We start from the raw sequence: 20259 nt of genomic DNA on the forward strand, positions 1-20259 counted from the left end.
ACCTGAAACATTATAGACTCTATTATCACATGAGAAGTTCAGTAATCAGTAATCAGTAAGCAGAAAGCAGTTGTAAAACATTACACCAAAAAAGTTTATTTGGAAAAAAAGGAAGCATCACACCAATTTGGATGATCTCGTGAACACCTGGGGGACGGTTCTGCTTTACCCGATCTAAACAGAATCACCCTGTTTCCTTCCTTCTTGTATAGACTGAAAAATTCGAGCCACTGATTCAGTCGCAGACATAGCATTGCGAGGCACAACTTTTATCACTCTTGCCGGCTTATCAGTAACGTGGAGTTGAGGGGCTTCCGCAGGGACATGAACTGCTTGAGAAGTAAGGAAATGAGGCAGCGCATTTCTTCCTCCTGTGGTGGGACTCACCGTAATTCCTCTTCCTCCAACAGTAGGACTACTTGCCGTGCTAATGCCTTGCAACTCACTTCTTTCTTTAGTTGCATGCGGCTTTACAACATTTGCATGCGGCTTTACAACATTTGAAATTGCACCGTCGACAAAAGGCATGCCATATGGAGGAACCCCAAAACCTTGATAAGGATGGTGAGAAGACGGGACACAATATGCAGGATTTACAAAATTACCCATCATCGGATTTGTTCCCGGAGGAAGACCACAACCTCCGCAAAGAGGGCTCATGAATCCCTGTCCAGGATTATATGGCTTGTATATTAGTCCTTCGGATGGGGACATTACGGGAATTAGCCATTGTCGGCCAGGTGGTTGATGGAAACCCCAAGGACTAGTTTTGGCATCAGAAACAAACGGCGTCGATAGTGGTTTGTAACTTGAAGCTTGACATTCATTTTGGACCGAAGAAAAAGGGGTCTTTCCATCAGCATTTGCAGCGGAGCATTCCATATTATGACTTGGTTTATTAGAATCATCTTTATGTTTCACAGTATTTGGCGATGGTTTAATGATGAACTCCAATGAAAGTTTCTTTGCAAAGGAACCTTTTGAGGGCTTTCCCAAATAAGCACCATCTTCGACCAAAAGATGTGGTGATCCAGCAAATGATCTCTGAACCTGTTTGAATATCAAGAACACAATTCAAATCAACTTAAATGGAAATAGTTCATCATGTTCGAGTTATCACTCAAGTTAGTTAACATAGAAGTCCTGCATACCTTTATCAATCTATGCAACTCAAATACTTGAACTGCAAACACTCTTTGTTGACTGAAAAGGGGAAGAGGGATCAGATCCAATAAACACAGCTATACTATTTGATGGTGCTCGGCTTTTACAAAGATGCAACTGACACGAGGTATAGACCTGGTGTCAGTTGGTCTTCAGTTTAGATAAAACCATCTTTTTGAAAAAGAGATTTTTCAGAAAAAAAATACACACCCATGAAAGGTGGAGTAATTAAAAACTTATGAAACAGTAAATTCGTAGACATGTTCTCCTAGAGAAGAAATGTTGCACGTCACACACGAAAAGCATAGACAAAGACGCATCATTTTTCTTATACATGGGGTTAAAAGGAAACTCACTTTATTGATTGCCATAAGCTGCACAGAACATACAATTAATCTATATGATGGCATGAGTACAATAGACACTGCAGGACATAAAATCATGATCCACATAATGGGTGAAGAATGGTTAAAGAACAAAAGGCAATAATGGGAGAACAAAAGGCATGAACGAAAATTTGACACCCGCAAAAGGATATCATTTACACCAACATACTACAAGAAAATAACATCCTTCAACATCATCTTCACAAGTTCCAGATTGCTGGTCACTGTATACCTCTCTATCCAGATCTAAGCACCAAAACTCTTCTTACTCCAAGCTCAGAACTACCAGATAAGTGAACTTACCTTGCAGAACATACTATGATGTACCGCCAAATACGTTCGACGGCCACTGAACACAGGTGCCAGTTTGGAGGGACAGCTAAACCGTGCACCTGAGACTTTCCCTCGCTTAAGGCCTTACTTCCAACCTTTTAGCTCAAATTGGACAAAATATTCCCACCCAAGAGTTTTAATATCAAAATCGCCTTCAACAATCAAATTAATTTTGAATTGTTAGAAGACGCAGAAGAGATAATCCGAAAATAAAAGTAATCACAGCTTCTAAATTCTACATTAGATGACTACGCGATGTCCCAATACAAAGATCACCAATCTTCTCCAAAAAGGGAAAAAAGAAGAAAATCTGCAAGAAATGAATTGAGATAACCCAAAGTCTCCAGTATCATTTGCAGTCATCTTCCAATACTATTACTAGTGACATAGAATCGGCAAGTACAAGACTACTAAAAACAGTCTTAAAGCAGTTCCTCCTTTCTAAGTACTCGACAGCAAAGAGATGAACTGAGACGCAGAAGACCGCATGAAAAAAGCACTAATGCTCAGAAGATAATCAGGAAACATTAATTCTACACCATTCTATTCAATTTCATCGACAAGAAGATTATCCAATGGCGTTCTTCAAGATCTTGTTCTCGTCTGTCACTTCTTATGTTGAACTCATCTGCTTGAGCGGAAAAAGCACTCAAACTCGCACGATCTTAAAACTATAAATATCAGTAGATTCATTGTTTATCATACACACATATGCACATTGTCCACACATAAACAGCCACAAATTGGAAAAATGACCCAGATGGGGAGGAAAAGTTCAAGTATTTTTCAAGTATCCAACCAAGAAGCTCTGTGATGAGGTTAATATGGTAGAATGCAAGCCTGGTCCTTTGATAATGGTAATGATCTATGAAGCACGGGTACTCCATGTTGCCGTATGAGTACCGGGTATGGGTACGGCAAACTACATACCCAGTACGCCAAAAACATGTCGGGTACGTTTTGGTATCCGGGTATGGCGTTAGAATGCCATGGGTACTGCGGGATGGGTACTCATGTTCTCATTTCTTTTCTTTTCTTTTTTGATTTCATGTACTAGATACTTAATTGTTAACGTTAATAACTAATTTTCCCTCTCATTCTTGTTTCTTATTTTCTAGTTGTCTTTAATATACTTTCTTATTTGCAAAGGAACTAACATGAAGTACCCACACACAAGAGAGAGAAAAAGTTCAGTATGGAAAGTATAAGTTAATGAGTAGAGGTGGGAAGTCCATGAATAACTAAGGCGACATTTTTCTATGGCATGCTAGAAATATTAAAACATTGGCGTACCCTAGCCGTACCCGTACCCTAAATTTTTTGGTTTGTATCTTATTCTGTAGCCGCACCAATACCGTGTACATACCTGTGCTTCATTGGTAAATGGTAATGATCAACCTGACTTTCAGCCATTTAATGCTCAGGTTGGCCATGGGCCCATGAGTCTTAAGCTACCAGTACTTAATGATATTTGTGGACCATGTAGAGAATGTTGCTACCTAAGGCGATCATGATATATAGCTCTGCCTTCTACATAGGTACACTTCCCCGCAATGCTAAACAATGAATAAATGAAGCGAAATATCTTAAGATTTTCTCTTGTTTTTATTACAAGGTGCTTTTCTTATCCAAAACAAAAGGAGAAACTTTCTAACTTGTTAGTTGTCAATGGCTTGCAATGACTGTGTAACTCACCACCATACCAGATTATCAATTACAATGGAAGGTGAAACATAACATGCTGAAACATCATGAGCAAAGGAACTTACTTGACAATTTCTCTTCTCGCTTTCCAAAAATGTTTCTGACCTATAACCCCCACAACATCATCAGGGCATATATCCAAGCCTGTAATAGAATCCACCATGGAAATCTCAGAAGCATCATCACTTCTATCCCCATTTCCTCTAATCAATGACCCACATGTCTCATCTTCATGACTGACACTATCAGAAGTGGAGCTATTAGGACTTCCCAGCTCTTCTGGAAAAGAATCTTTTCCTGGGTTGGACTGAAGTCCATTATCAACACCCCTTACATGCTCATTTGACACATCGTTCTCACACATACTGTTGTGTAACGGTGACCTGGCTCGTTTTGGCTCTCTATGGCTGGAATTTTGAACTTTCATGGAACTCGAATAAGTTGGACTGAAAGAAGAGAGTTTTTCCCTATCCATGCCATTAGAATGTTTCCGATGATCCTGACCTATTTCTGACTGAAAAAAGATAGGAACAGTAAAGTCCTCTTCAACCAACTTCCTTTTTTGCTCAACTTGAGTTGATGAGGACTTGTAGTTAGAATAGCCGGAATACGACTCTTCAGCTCGATGTGTGGAATGATTTAGGTGAAGTGGGGGATACACAGGACTCTTTTGATGGTCGTCTCCCTGCAACAAAAGGTTATTCCAACAATTAGGCACAAAACCAATTCCTGCGTGTAGATAGCAAAAAGGCTTAGGTTTCAAATGTAAGAAAGAATGACAAAAATACGACCACAATAATGAGTGGAAACTTGAAAGGGAAAAATGAAGACCCCAAGGAGAGTTGGTAACTTCAAGAAGCAATATTTCGTTGCTGTAGAATTAAAAGAATGAAAACAACACTAAAAATGATAGTTGAAGATTTGGAGCGTTGCTGACTATATTTCAACTCTTGATGAAATTTGTAGTGTTGTTAGTTAGTTATCTTTGTTGGTTGTGCTCTGTGTTATTTTAGTGCTTGGGCTTGTGTAGTTGTGTTTGGACTGTTCTTAACAGGAGGTTTTGTCTGTGGATTCTCAAGGCAAATCCCCTTGATCCTTGCTCTTAATGAATTTGCCTTACCGAAAAAGAACGCTAAAAAAAGACACTAAAACTCATTGTTCAATCACAGTGAGTTTTCCGAAGAAGCTAAATAAAGCCATATTTACAGATTGGCGTATAGATACCTTATTTTAAAGAAGTTGATGTTTCAAAACCCCATGGAGCATAATACTGCCAGCCCAAGCATTGTCCTTCTGGGACCTAGGGCTGAGTAATGGGTTCTTCTTTATTGCTAAGACTTAAGAGGATAGTGGGTATTTTAAATTTTCCACGAGAGATGATTCCATCACAATCGGAAATCTACCGGTAAATAACAAAGCAACAAACAATCGATTGTTATACCAACTATTAAAACTAACAGAACTCTTGCCTACAACCAACCGATCGCCCAGGTGAAAGGCAAACATCCTGCTAGCTATAACAGTTTCCTCATTGAAAAAATAAAGAAACAGAAAAAAGAAATCACACATCAAACTATGTATTCATGAACCAATTGTTAAATTATTTCAAACGGAACAGCAAAGAACAGCACTAAACTATGATGATTGATGATGCCTGCATCAAATACAATAACAATAACAATAACAGTACCCATGTGATCCTCAATCAATGGGGGTATGGGTGGGGAGGACCGGAGACGGACCCAACCTGCGACAATATATGCACAAATTAACAAATTTAAACACTAAAAATAAGATAGTGCTATCTTAGACCTAAAAATTCGAAGAACTCAAAGAACGTTGTGCCATGAAACCATCTATGCAAATCAAAGTAGAAAGGCATCAGAGAGGACACGCGTGGAGAACCAATTCAATTTCTAAGATCATTACCTTACCTCCTTCATTCACAAAAACAAATTGGTGAATTTAGAACAGCACACCTATGTAAATTCCAACTAACCTTGCTTATGGACCTCTGGGATGGAATACTGAACTGTTCATAAAGGGCCATCTTGTTCCTTGGGGGCCCTCTTGGTCCTCCTTTATCTTTATCGTTGACATGAAGCCTAGGGAACATCGGTTCCATAGTCTTCTCATCATCTTTCCCCCTCTTCATCATATCTTCTCTCTGCAACAACACAAACTCAGAACTTGCACGAAACTATCCCTCCAAAACCAAAACCCAGTTGCAAATGCTCCGATTTCGCAGATCTAGACGCCAAAATCAATCCCTTTCCTGAAAATTACAGAACTCCAAAGCCGACCCAGTTGGTGAAACACTGCTTTCCAACCCAATTGTGAAATACGAAAGCAACCCAGAGAATGATAAAAAAAGTCAAAGCAATTTCTGAACAAGACGAAGGAAGGGGAAAGTCATGTCGTAGGGACACGGTGGCCAAATCTCAATTGATGGGCTAATTAATTCATTATTTTATCTTAAAAGATGGGAAATCTCAAAAGTAGAGATTTGTGGGGCCCATTTGGATACAAAAGTAGGAGTATAATCCAGAACCCGTTAAATTTACCACCTGGGTATCAACTTTCATTTTGTAGTATTAGAGCAAGTTTATCGGTCATTTGCTAAAAAAAATTCTTAAACAATGTATGTTTTTCATTTTATTTACACAAATTTTTTTAACATTATATCAATACAATTTATTTTACCTATTTTTTATTAAAATAATATTAATAAAGAGAGAGAGAAAGTGAGAGAGGGAGAGAAAACAAATAAAAAAATGAATTGCTTATGAACAGTTGTAAGTTATTTTTAGCTTACAACTGTAGATGAAGGCAAAATACCTCTTTGTTTTCCTTCTCTGCTTCAGAGGTATTTTTCCCCTTTTTGTAAGCCAAAATAACTATAAAGCTACTTTGAAGTAGCTGATAAACTTGCTCGGAGTCAGCACACCTGGAAGATCAAATATTTTAATTCGGCCATTTGAAGGTCATTTCTTCTTCTTTTTGGTAGTGAAAGCGTGAAATAAGATTAAACAGAAAAGATAAGTCTGGGGTATTTAATTCTTACATTGTCTTCTTGCAATTGGAATAATACCATAGGCAGTGCAACATAAAAAGAAGTAAATCCTAAAGCATGGGTGAGAGTTTCCTTGGTAAGAATATCCGCACATTTGTGTTTTTCACTTGATAGACGTGGCTAATCTTCACATATGTGAACTTCTCCAAAAGGTACTCAGATTAAATTACACAAAGAGTGAAAATCTAAAATCTTATCGAGTATTTTTGGAATTTGAGTTGCATCCAAATAAACTTCGACTCGGTTCCAATTGTGATGTAAAGCTAAAGATAGCCCATTGTAGGGAGCTCAAAGTTCTGCTGCAAGAACTGAACAAGAGCCTATATGGATTTGAAAACCCACCAACAAATTACCTTGTTCGTCTCTAATAATGCCACCAGTGGCTACTTTACCATGACAATCGAGAGCTCCGTCGGTGTTGATTTTTACTGAGCCCGCATGGGGGGCTTCCAACCTACCAAGATTTCCGAGGAGGTCTTGACCGGCAAGGTGTTGAATACTGTGAAGTACCATTCAGTTCTCCGAACCAAAACATCCAGGTGGGTGAAAAATCTAGAATCGAGAGGACTAATAGAAGAGTTCGAACCGAAGTGAAGTCTGTTCCGATTGATCCAGATACACCAACAACCTAAAGGGAAAATGATGGACCAAGGCACACCAGAAGAGTGTAGAAAATTAGAGCCACATTTTGACTTGAGCCAGGAAGGATTCAGTTGTGTTTGGTTGCCTTTTTTGAGAGTATATAACTTTCAACTCTCGGCACAGTTTTCAATAAATTTTTTTCTCTATCTCTCTCAACTCATTACCACTCCAACTCTCAAAAATAACTTTCTAAAAGCTCAACCAAACAAAATTGGACCCAAAAAATTGGGAATTAAAAGGTTAGGGAGGGAAGAAGCCCATATAGATTGTGCTTTGGGACAGTCACGAATGACATGGAAGGTGTCCTCGACCGTGCCCGGACAGTATTTGAAGGTTATTTCAAAGTTATACAACTATTAGTTTTTCAATAAAAATAAAATCCAAACCTATCTATGAATTAAATACCATAAGCAACTTTGAATAGATAATGGAAAGTAGCAATTTTACTTATGGTCATTTATTACCCTCTTTGTTCCTAAATAAATGTCCGATGCTCAAATTTAAAGCTTTAAAAAGAAGCATTTTTTGTTAAAAAATTCAAAAAAAATTCACCACCTAACAAAACTTATTGATATCTACTGATTTGTGAAAAAAAATTAATTCTTTTTAGTTTTTACAAAAAATGCATCTTTTTAAAGTCTTAAATTTGTGCTTTGAAAATTTATTTAAGGACAAATAGAGTGCCTCATCCAAATTATAATTCTATAATCTGTAAAGAGATCATACTAGATCAAGATGATCTCAAGTATTTCGTAGAGGGTAAGAAAATGGAATTATCCCATGATTTAAGGTTTACAAGACCAAAAATAGGTTCTAACCACTTTGAAAAAGGTAATGGGATTACAAAGCCAACGAGACCTATTTAACAAACAACTAACTGAAACGTGGGGTAGAATTGCAGTTTGAAAGTCATCTCCTCATATCTATATCTATATCTATCTATATCTTCTATATAATATGGGAGAGCTGTTTTTAAATTCGTACATTTTGGACCCTAAGATCAATACATATTTGTTTCATGGCTAAGATCTACGGGTAGTAAAGCTAACGATATATTTGGTTAGAAACTTTATGGAAAAAAGAAGAAGATAAATACCTCTAGATCTCCACTTGATTACAGCCTTTGTTTGATTCAACAAATACCCACCTCTTAGCGAATACTCCACAGATGAAACGGATAAACTCCGCAAATAAACCCACGAATGAATACTCCGCGAACGACTTCACGGATAGAACGAAAAATTCCGTGATTAACACCACGGATTACAAATGAATAACTCTCACTTAGCAATCCACTAAAGCATAGTCTGAAGCATATTAAAATATGGGGTTGTCCAGCACATGTTAAGAAACAAAATGTTGACAAATTGGAATCAAGAACTGATAGATGCATTTTTCTTGGATACCCCAAGACGTCGTTTGGTAACTATTTTTATAATCCCAAGGAGCAAAAAGTTTTTGTAAGCAGAAATGCTACTTTTCTTGAAGAGGCTAGGATTTTATTTTTAATGAAAATAGATCAAGAATTGTTCTTGAGGAAGTGCAAGCACAAACAATGAAGAACAAGTGGAAAGGCCCACTGAACATATTACGATACAAGAGCCTCGGCGAAGTAAAAGGGTCATTAGAGCACCTGTTAAGTTAACATGGTTAAATGAGATTTACCGTATGGAGTCAAAGTTGTCTAATGATGATCGTATTTCTTACTTAGAGGCTATTAATAATATAGATGTTGGGCATTGGCAAAAGGCCATTGAGTCAGAAATGGACTCAATGTATTCTAATGAGGTTTGGACCTTAGTGGATAAACCCGAGGGTATCAAACCCATAGGTTGTAAACGGGTTTACAAAAGAAAATTAGGGGCTACCAGTAAGGTAGAGACCTATAAAACAAGGTTAGTGGCAAAAGGGTATAATCAAAAGGTTGGTATTGATTACGAGGAAACTTTTTCGCTAGTAGCAATGATAAAACCTATTAGAATTCTTTTGTCTATTGCTGCACACTATGATTATGAGATATGGCAAATGGATATCAAAACCGCTTTCTTGAATGGTTACATTCAAGAAGAAATTTATATGGATCAACCTGAAGGTTTTACATCCTGTGGTCAAGAATAACAAGTGTGCAAATTAATGAGGCCAATCTATGAGCTCAAACAAGCATCTCGAAGCTGGAAAATTTTTTTTGACGAGGCAATCAAATCGTTTGATTTCTCACAAAACACAAAACATGGATGAACCTTGTCATTACAAGAAGGTTAGTGGGAGTGCCATTTTATTCTTGGTTCTTTATGTTGACAACATACTACTCATTGGAAATGATGTGGGAGCAATGACATCAGTTAAAGTATGGTTGTTTAATCACTTTGAAATGAAAGACCTTGGTGAAGCCAATTATATACTAGGGATCATATTGTTTCGAGACCGAAAGAAAAGATTAATAGGTCTTTCGCAGATAAATTATATTGAGAAAATTTTGGCTAGATTTAGCATGCAAGATTCTAAAAAGGGTTTTGTACCTTTTCGGGATGGAATCCACCTCCCTAAAAGTATGGCTCCAAAGACACAAGGAGAGAGAGAGAGAATGAGAAATTGCCCTTATCAATCATTCTGTGAGCGTTGTGAGTAGATACCAATCCAATCTAGGTTCGGACCACTGGATAGTAGTGACACATCTTCAAATATTTGAAGAGGACAAAACACTATTATTTAGTGTTTGGTAGTGACACATTGGTTGTTGAAGGTTATACAGATTCAGATTTTCAATCTGATAGAGATGATAGAAAATCAACCTCTGGTTTTGTGTTCACTCTTGGAAAGGGAGTTGTAAGTTGGAGAAGTTACAAGCAAGATACCACCGCAGACTCGACTACTGAAATAGAGTATGTAGCTGTAAGTGAAGCTGTTTAGATTTGAAAATTCACTCAAGAACTGGGTGTTGTTCTTACAATTGAATCTCCTATAACATTTTTTTGTGACAACACTAGTGCAATTGCACATGCTATAGAGCCCAGGGCTCATCAAAAGACAAAGCACATTGAGCGTAAATTTCACTAGATATGTGACATCATTAACCGAGGCGATGTGGCAATAACAAAGATTGCTTCAGCGGAAAATGTTGCAGATCATTTGACAAAAGCTTTACCTCAGAGGGTGTTTGAGAAGCATCTTGAGTCAATGGGCGTGAAGTACATATGTGATTGGTTTTAAGTGCAAGTGGGAGAATGTTAATTTTAATGCCCTGAAAACCAATTGTTGAACTTGTTTTTCTTTTGGTTAAGTTAATTGTTTAGCACTTTTATTTTCATTCATAGATATGTGTTTATTGGGTAACAACTTTTATTATTCGTTGCTACATGAGATGTGAACATAAAATCCAACGGGCAACATTGTAGAAAAATCATGTTATTATTAATGAATCAATAGCAGAGAGTTATGATTTTTCGATACCTTGTAAACCCCAAAATAGTTCTAGGTCATGAGTGTGATTAGGCATCACACTACGAAGGCCTACGCTTATTATGCTTCTATATGATAGAATGTTTAACTCCGTCATTGAGGTAGTGACCTTAAGCAAATAAGTGGATATAATGTGATTGTCATATGTATTGAACATGATCTAGATAATGAACACCTTATATATGTATATGATAACTGTAAATTTAGAAGGGTAGTTCTACTATAGTTTATTTGTTGTCCTTAGACCAGAGAGGCTTGTATAATATTAATTGCTTATTCGTGTAACTTTAATATTGTCAATCGGTGATGCTGATGTAAAAGGCTATATACAGACATGTTGGGTTATATGGTAGTAGGTATATTATATTAGTGCTCAACATGGAATCCGCCATTCTCTATTTAAGAGAAAGTATATTTGAGCAATTTTCACAATAACATTGAACCAAAATAAAACCGGCTGGTGACATTTTTTTAAAAAATGTTTATTTATTATTATAGAAGTATAATATACTAAAAAATTTTCTAAAACTTTTGGGGTCCAATTAGAAAGTGAAAATTAAGATTTTCAGATAGATACATAAGGTTGTGATTCATGTGGAATATAGTATGATGGAAGGATATAAATAAATTCGTAGGAAATGGCCTCACTAATAATTCTCTTTAGTTACAATGTAATTACAATATGTTGATGGACATGATTGTAATATGTGAATTTGATAAATATCTATATAACAGATTGATCAGGAAGAGGGGAAAGTGGTTCCCTGAGAAAGTGGTCTATGATAAGTCATGAGTTTTTCCCACAACTAACTGAATGAGAACCTTAAGGGTTCCCACCACTGTTCTCTCCAAAACTAATGTTATCTATAAATATGTGGTTATGATATTCATAGTTGGACATCAGAATTATTTGAATATTTGAGAGACAGTTATAATGGATAGAGTAAGGTGAAATACCCAAGGAGGCAATATGCTTTAGTGGATTGCTAAGTAAGAGTTATTTGTTTGTAATCCGTGGTGTTATTCACGAAACTTTTTGTTCAATCCATGAAGTCGTTCGCGGAGTATTCATCCTTGGGTTTATTCACAGAGTTTATCCATTTCATCTGTGGAGTATTCGCTAACAGGTGAGTATTCGTTGAATCAAACAGAGTTTGTAATCAAGTGAAGATCTAGAGGTATTTATCTTTATGGAAAAAAAAACCTCTAGATCTCCACTTGATTACAGACTCTGTTTGATTCAACGAGTACCCACCTCTTAGCGAATACTCCACAGATGATACGGATAAACTCCATGAATAAACTCATGGATGAATACTCCACGAACGACTTCATGGATAGAACGAAAAGTTCCATGAATAACACCACGGATTACAAACGAATAACTCTCACAATTATCAAGATGAAATCAATTACTACCACCTCATTTAGTATATTAGAGCATCCACAATGGAATAAGCAAAACAAAAAATTGTTAAAGTTAGCAATGTTGGATCAAAAAAGTGCTTACATTGGAATAACCAAACCTAGCAACCTCTTAACAACTCATCAAATTTTGGCTCTTCAATAATCAAAACTAGCAATATTTTGTCAATAACCAAATTTTATCTCTCAATCAAGTACACCAACATTACACAAAAACATTCTCTCTCTCTCTCTCTCTCTCTCTCTCTCTCTCTCTCACACACACAACAATGTTTTCAAAACATAATTTTAAAAAACTGTAACTTTCAGATTTTTTTTTGGGAGGCTTAATTATTCATCCTAGAAGCCTAACAGATTTATGATTTCGTCGTCCCATTTACAGCTATTTATGATTCCATCCTCCTCTTAGTTATTATGTCGCTTCTGCACTTTTTTAGTTGTTTTACCTATTATATATATATTATATATAGCGAGACTTGAATTTGGGGACGAGATCCTAAATCTTTTCGTCCTCGCGAGATTTTCGTTTCTTCTGGGAAGCAGTTCTGCGAAATCCTCGCGTCCTCGTCCCGAGATTGTCGTGATTGATATCAATCGAAATATCCATCCTAAACGAAAACAATCCATTCAAATTTGGGGCTGCAAGTTTTTGAAAAACCCTAGTCGGTATAAATCCAAACCAGTCGGAGAACCCAATCTCGTCTGCCCTCCATTTTTTCTGAATAACGGCGGTGTCCCAACGGCGAATGAACTCCCCCGTCCTTTCCGAACGGGGTTTTAACCGAAAAAATTCACGACGGAAAAAATCAATCAAGTCGTACATGGTTGAAGAAACCGGCGGAGAAGAAGGTGACGAAACCAACATGACCAGATTTCGTAAGTATATCCCTCAAATCCCCTTTTGTTCTTCAGTTGTTTTGTTTGGTTTGCCTAGTTGGAGCTAGGTTACGCTTATAGAACTGATTTGTTTATGCCTATTGTGCTAAATTTGTTGTTGTTTGTCACAATAAGGCATGAATCAGTTGGCTAATTGGCTGTGTTCAGTGAGATTGAAGCCAATATTCATCAATTCATGATTTCATGTTCCTAATTAAGCTTGAAGCTGATATTCATAATTTCATGATTTCGTGTTCCTAATTAAGATTGAAGCCAATATAAAAAAAACAACCTACTATGATATATTCTTTATCCTTTAGTGTGCGTATTGCATTCCATGATTTCATTATTAACAGTAATCTATTGTCCTAATCGGCATGGTAATGTTACAATGTATTGTCGTGGTAATTTAACCATTTAAAGGTTTGAGTATGTGTTTTTTTTTATGGTAATTTAACCATGTTCCGTGAAACAAACTACATGGAAGAAATGACTTTTTGTTGTCTGTTTGGCCAATTTGAATAATGAAGAAAACTCGGATCGAAGCTAGATTAGGAGCGGTAATATATCCTAAAATTGTTTATGCCATGTGTTTTTAAAATCAGATCGAAGTTATTTTAGGAATGTTAATGTAACGTTGTAATCGTTATGGTAATTTAACCATGTAATACCATGGTATTTAACCATGTAACGGTTTGATTACGTAATGTTATTTCTTGTTTTGATGGTAATTCAGCCATGTATGTTGAAACAAGATTAGTGGGAAATATGAATTTTTGTCATTTGGTTGGCTAACTTGGTAATGAATAAGGCATGCAAATATGGGGTCAAGTTATCATGTTATAATGGTCAACCGTGAAGTAAATTTGACAACCTGAATTCATTGTCCAGTGATGCTAGTAGGTGATAAATTTGCCATTAGCCAAGACTTGTCTATTTGAAACTAGCCAATAATTATTTGTTAGTGTTTACTTAAACATGGTCATTTTATCATGGTCAGCGTATCATGTCTGGTTAGCCAAAGTAATCAATTATTGATAAAATATTGGCAGAACATTTTTGTTGCAAAATAATTGATGAAATCATAAGGCGTTTTCAGCAAGAACGGTTCTGATTTGATCATTTTACATGAACCGAATACTTCCATGAACAATTTAACTTATTCAAATCGTGCAAAATGTTGTCAACTGAACATGAAACAATAGCTAATACTAGTTTTAATGGTAAATTATTCATGTTTTATAAATTATCCAGTATTAAGAGGTCATGAAATGGTCATGATCAGTCACAGAATATTTCATGCTTCTTCTGAAATAATGGTTTATTTACATCATCGCAGGAGTTACGCCTCGTAATGTGGAAAATGGAGCTAGGATGAAACAAAGAAAAGTGGCTTTTTCGTGATGTGGAAAATGGAGCTAGCTATATTGGAACAAAGAAAAGTGGCTCTAGATAATGCAATAGTTGAGGATATGCCTTCTTCGAAGATAGTTTAGAGAAGTAGTAAAGGTACAAGAACACAAGAAAATCTTGACGTGGAAGGGTCCTTCAAAAGACACACAAGATCTGAGAGTGTAGCACGAGGGGTTAAGGCAAAACATCCTCGTTCGAGGAAACCTCGAGATGAAAATAAAAGAGAAATATGTGAGACAACGTATCAGGCAAGTCTGGATGTTATTTTGATATTTTGCATGTACCTAACTGGAGTGTCCATTAACTTATGGATGGATACTTTTCAATTGGTATAATATAATATGTGCATGTGGTTTTGTGTAGTTGTTTCACAACTATTTTGATTGGCATTCAAAATGTATTAATTTGATTGTGGGCATTTGAGATTTGGGCATGTATTGGCCAACGTTTCATGGTTAATATGCCACCAAAACTTGTAGTTAACTTACCATGTAGGTAACATAGTTAACAATATTGTGCAATGATTGGTAATGCTGAAATGTTTATGTACATATTCGATACATGTTGCACGGTGGAATCACCAGAACGATTCATGATGAACAGGGCTTTGGCCATCTGGTTTGTGGAATATAAATGGAACGAGAAATCAGTGGGATTTTCTTTGTTGGAAATTTGAAATTTTGAAAATCCTTATCTCTTCCCCTATTATATCTCACCTAATTCCATAGATGCTTCCATATTCAACCCATCTGTTTTCCATAGATTTAGAAAATAGTTTTTATCCCCCCTATAAATGTGTAAATGTATGTATATTTAATATATGTATATAAAATAGAATAAAGGGTAATAAAGGTAATTTACATTTTTTTTTATCGCCGTAATTTACATATTGCAATGATGAAAATATAAGCATGAAAAAAGGGGGGGATGAATTCTTACATAGCATGAAAAAAAAGGATGGATATTTAAATATTCCTTTTTTTCCTGTCTTTTTTTTCAGAAACTTTTTTTTTTACAAAAAATAATTTTTTCAAAAATTTAAAAACTTTAAGCAAATAAAGTGTGTTTTTCAAAAAACTGTTTTTGAAATTTCAAAACTCTTTTATAGAAAACTGTTTTTTACACAAATCTGTTTTAAAAAAACTGTATTTATAGTTTTTAAAATTTCAAAATTATTTGTGTAAATACAATTCTTTCAAAATTTCCCAAAATTGTATTTATAGTTTTTAAGTGAACAAAGTGTGTGTTTTTTGAAAAACTGTTTTTTGTTTCAAAAAACTATTTATTTTTTTGAATTGTTTCTAACATAAACTGTTTTTTTTCCTTCAAAAACAGTTTTTTCAAAAAATATGTGTGAAATGAAGGGAAAAAGTTTGAAGGGCCCACTGGTTTTGATTATGGGCAAAAAATAACCAATGTGAGATTTGACGTTGTTAACTTTAGCAACCTCTAAATGGATAATCAAAATCTAATGTAACATGTTTTGATTATTTACATTTGCTTATTCCACTGCTGATGCTCTTAGAGACTTTCCTAATTTATTATAGAACGTAATTGATATATTAAAAATGATACGCCCACCGCACGTCATGTCGAGTCCACTCGGGCCTCACAAAAATACAAAAAAAATACTCATAAATACACTTTTGCCCCTATGAAATCAGAAAACATACCTACCGATTTTCGTTAGAGTTGATTTTTTACAGCCCACCATAAATAATTATTTTAAAATTTATAGGTATTTTCTGTATTTTGTGGGGCCTGGAATGAGCCCCAATAGGTGGGCGGTGTGCGGATCATTTCTGTTGGTATATTTACAGACATTCCTAACGTAATTGATGTATTTATTATAGACTTTCCTAATTTTTAACTATGTTACTGACATTAAAATAGATGAATGGATGGTCTAGATTGGTTCGGACCTATTACTATAGTTGGAAATGCATGTAGTTAGCCTTTCCAAAAAAATAATAATAATAATTTTCCTGTTACCTAGAAAATGCACTAAAGTTCTACAAAATCAGCCCCATCTATAGAGTTATGGCTAATTGATTTTCAAATTCAAAATGGTCAAGATTTATCAATGTTTTAGGTTTTTGAAAAGGAAATTCTCATTCTCACAATGCCAAAATAGAAATGAAAAAAGGAAAACCTTAAAACATTCACAATTTAAATATCCTTACACTCTAACAGCAAGCATAATTTTCTATCCTCTTTGATCATGAAACTTCTCTGCCCACTAATATTTTTGTGACCATTGGTCTATGTCTATTTTTCCTCTATTCTCTCAACAAAAAGGACAATGTAGCAGCCATAAGAGAAACATGGGTATATGACCTAGACCCTAGGATTTTTTAAATAATGCTACATAAATTATGTCTTAGTGAGTACATTCGTTCCTACTTTCTTTTCTTTACTCATCTTTTTGTTTTTTGTTTTTTCTCCTCAGCAAATTTGCAACCCAAAATCAAGATGTTGGCAAAATGATTTCAGTCAATCAAGCAAAAGGCCAAAATTTGGTACACGAGGCCTGAAGCTCTAAGAAAGGGACGGGATCATGCTTCCTTTTTCTTGACATGCCCTCAATGGATGGTCTTTTGATACAAAAGGCAAAAATTTTATAACAAATTTTGATACACGGTGCGAAATCATTTGATACATAGTACGAAATCATTTCAAAATAGGTTGGACAAGAGTTCAACGGGTTTCAACAATATAAGACCATGTTTGGTTGCTGAACTTAATAAGAGTTTAACGACGACAAACAAAGAACTATGAGTCCAATGAGATTAATATAATTCAAGAATATTGTCTCTAGTATCTTTTGATGGATTAGCTGTATGATCTCTTCTCTTGAGATTGCGTTTTTATGTCTTACAATTATTTTTTTTCTTTTGCAAGTTTTTATGTGGATCAAGAAGGGCTAAAGGTGCAAGTCATGGGTATCAATATTGACTCTCAAAGTGGAGAAAAATTAGGTATATGGTCTCTTTTTTCTGGGAATGTAGGTAGGATCTCTTTCAATCTCAATTTATACTTCTAAGTTGACATGCTTCATTTGCTTTGACATGACCAATTTTCTTATTGACGCAGACAAGATGCCAATGACAACAAAGAAAGTCTTTGCAGTTAGTCATTTTAATTAATTTGTGATTAATTTTCTCCTACTGTCATTCTTTTTGTATATATATAAAAAAAATCTGAAATTTGCTATATAAAGCTATCTACATCTCTTTTCATCCATCAAAAGCATGGACACAACAATAAATTGCTCCATTTTGTACCAAGAGTTCTTTGTTAAAGAGAAACTCATTTCTTTGTGTGACTTTTGAATTTTTCGCACTGCTAAGAAGGTTGAAGTACTATCATAAATAACAATGAAAATTTGAGGATGTGTTGAATCATAATGTATCTATTTCAACTTATTTTTAGAAACTCTATATGTAAAGTTGTTTTTCTTCTTTTCATTATGTAAGTTTGTAGGATTACAAAGTTTACGTAACTAATTCATTGCACAAGGATCACACGCAGTTGGTAGAAACTGCATGAGAGAGCTATGGGAAAATATGTTGATTGAGGTGGGCTGATGCACAAGGATCACATGCAATGGGTTCCAGTTTCTGTGCAGAAATATTGCGAGACATGAGGTCCTCCTACTATTTCTAGAGTGAGATAAGAATAGATGATTTGATTATGGTAAGAAGTGGATAGGGATACGAATGAGTTGAAGTGGGTTAGAATGGGTGAGAATCTGAAGGAGGATCCGACTGTAAGTCATGATAAATTGGGGTTTGAAATTTATTACGATTGACTGTGTTTTTATAGGGTAGAGGACGAAGATGGGTTGTTCGCTGGTACTGAGTTTGATTTTGTAATTGCTACTAATTGATATAATATCTTAGCACATTTTTGCAAAACAATTCGAACGGCAGGTAAAAATAAAAAATAAAAAGTTAAAAAGAAAGAATCCAAAACATTGTTCTTTAATCCCGCACGCTACAACCACATTTAAAAGAGAGAGACTCGGAAGAGAATCTGAAACATTGTTATTTGTAGTTTAAATTTCAAAAAATTACTTTATCCCCATAATATCATCTCCGGCATTTTGAATGATTTAACAGTATATGTAAATGACCTCACACCACCTTAATCTCACTACACCAACTAATCTCATTATCTCACACCACCTTAATCTCCCTCTCACATTTAAATTTTCCTGCTCTTGAATTTCTTGTTGTACGCAGGTTTCTAATCGTACACTACTATACCAATAGATTCATGGTGGTGTTGTGAAAAAGTATGTTGAAAGATATTTAGAACGGTAGGGTTTGTCTGTATACAATACTTGACAGTTGTTGACAATACTATGTGTTAGAACTGTGACTCATATGTTAAGTATGAAGAGATACTAAGGAGTTCTAGAAAGAATGCCAGATATCGGAGTGAAACGGAACGAGTGGAGCGTAGCGGTGCTGGCCCATCATCGATGATCCAGTGAAAGTAGATTGGGCTTCGGCCCAGGCGTTCTGTAATTTGGCGGGTGCGGGGGCCTACGCCCCCACGATATGGTACAGTATCGTACAAGGGTATTTTTGGAATACAAGCCAAAGACCAGGTTAGGGTTAGAGTAGAGTATGTATAAATACTCTATATTGTAAATCCTATTCCGTATTGTGATAATAAGAACATCAGCCGCTCTAGCTCCCGTAGACGTATCCTGTATTGGGGAACCACGTATATCTCTGTGTTGATTTCTTTACTATTTCATACTCGTAAATCGTGCATGTGTGTCGATCCAAACACTATGGAATGTCTCGAGCCTTTCAATAGTTTGAGTAACATACCATTGAATATTCAATGAACTTTTGTCCTGTATTTTATTCTATTTTATGTTTATGAAAGTAAAAAGGACTTTGGTGTGTACCACATGTACAATAATTTTTCAATTTCAGTTAATTCTTTGGTTTAAAAATTGCAATTTTAGATGTTGATCTGCGTTTGCCTTTTCTATTGGAAGATGAGAGTAGCGTCGAGTGTTTATAGCTTGGAAGTTTAAGCCCCGGCCAAAGTTTGTTCTTTCTTGAACTGGAAAAAGAATCAGTAAGCCTAATAATGAGTGAATATGCATGTAATCCTTTTCTATATGTTGTAGGAGTTATTTGACCAATCAAATAGCTTCTAAGATTAACAATCACCCCAACAAAGGTATGCTATTTGAAATCCATGGATTTTATTCTGATCCTCGAACTAATGTTTGCAACTAAAATGTTTTTTTTGGTATATATGTTCCATGAGAATTATATTTAGATTGCTAATTCGTTTATAATTTTGCTTTTATTGGTGAAAAAGGGTAGAGAAGGTAATACATCTCCGTAACATTACAAGGTCACAACTATTTGTTAGAGTAATATTTTGTTGTTTTGCCTTTTTTGTTCTTTGTCCTCTTTATTTGACTTGCTTGATCATGTTTTTTTTTTTTTTTTGGCCTATTGAGGGTGTCCGAAATATTTTGCCTCGACTAATCCCTCGGGTACATGCAGTCCCCCTGTCTCACATGTACCGAGTAATTATCGGGTTGAAATCGTAGGAGTAACCTCAAGGAGGAGTGAGTTATGAAATTTCACCATAGGTCCACCTCTTGAGATTTGAAGCATTGGTGCATGACTGAATGTATTCACCTTAAATCCAAATAAAAGAAATACAATCAAAAAATATTGGAATAATTTTTATTTTTTTGTCACGATTCCCGAGCATAACTCTGGTTCACTGCTAGTTTAAAATATA

General features: G+C 35.5%; 1 protein-coding gene across 1 annotated transcript; it reads right to left on the reverse strand.

Annotated features, from left to right (window-relative positions):
- Positions 1-6065, reverse strand: LOC131307456 (ELF3-like protein 2). Its single transcript, XM_058333958.1, has 4 exons — positions 5587-6065; positions 3653-4272; positions 1152-1203; positions 1-1050 (listed from the first exon to the last, which is right to left on the reverse strand). Exons 1-4 carry the CDS (start codon positions 5743-5745, stop codon positions 175-177), a joined length of 1707 nt encoding a protein of 568 aa, XP_058189941.1. The 5' UTR covers positions 5746-6065; the 3' UTR covers positions 1-174.
- Positions 6066-20259: the final 14194 nt, after the last annotated feature.

Source organism: Rhododendron vialii, chromosome 11a (genome assembly GCF_030253575.1).
Source record: "Rhododendron vialii isolate Sample 1 chromosome 11a, ASM3025357v1".
Classification (NCBI taxonomy): domain Eukaryota; kingdom Viridiplantae; phylum Streptophyta; class Magnoliopsida; order Ericales; family Ericaceae; genus Rhododendron; species Rhododendron vialii.

Bases quoted from the DNA above. Each gene is read 5' to 3' on its own strand.
- LOC131307456 (XM_058333958.1), bottom strand. From the start codon at position 5,745: ATGATGAAGAGGGGGAAAGATGATGAGAAGACTATGGAACCGATGTTC. The intron at 1,204-3,652 runs GTAAGTTCCTTT...TCCCCTTTTCAG, and splicing joins GCGAGAAGAGAAATTGTCAA to TCAACAAAGAGTGTTTGCAG. The intron at 1,051-1,151 runs GTATGCAGGACT...ATATTCAAACAG, and splicing joins AGTTGCATAGATTGATAAAG to GTTCAGAGATCATTTGCTGG.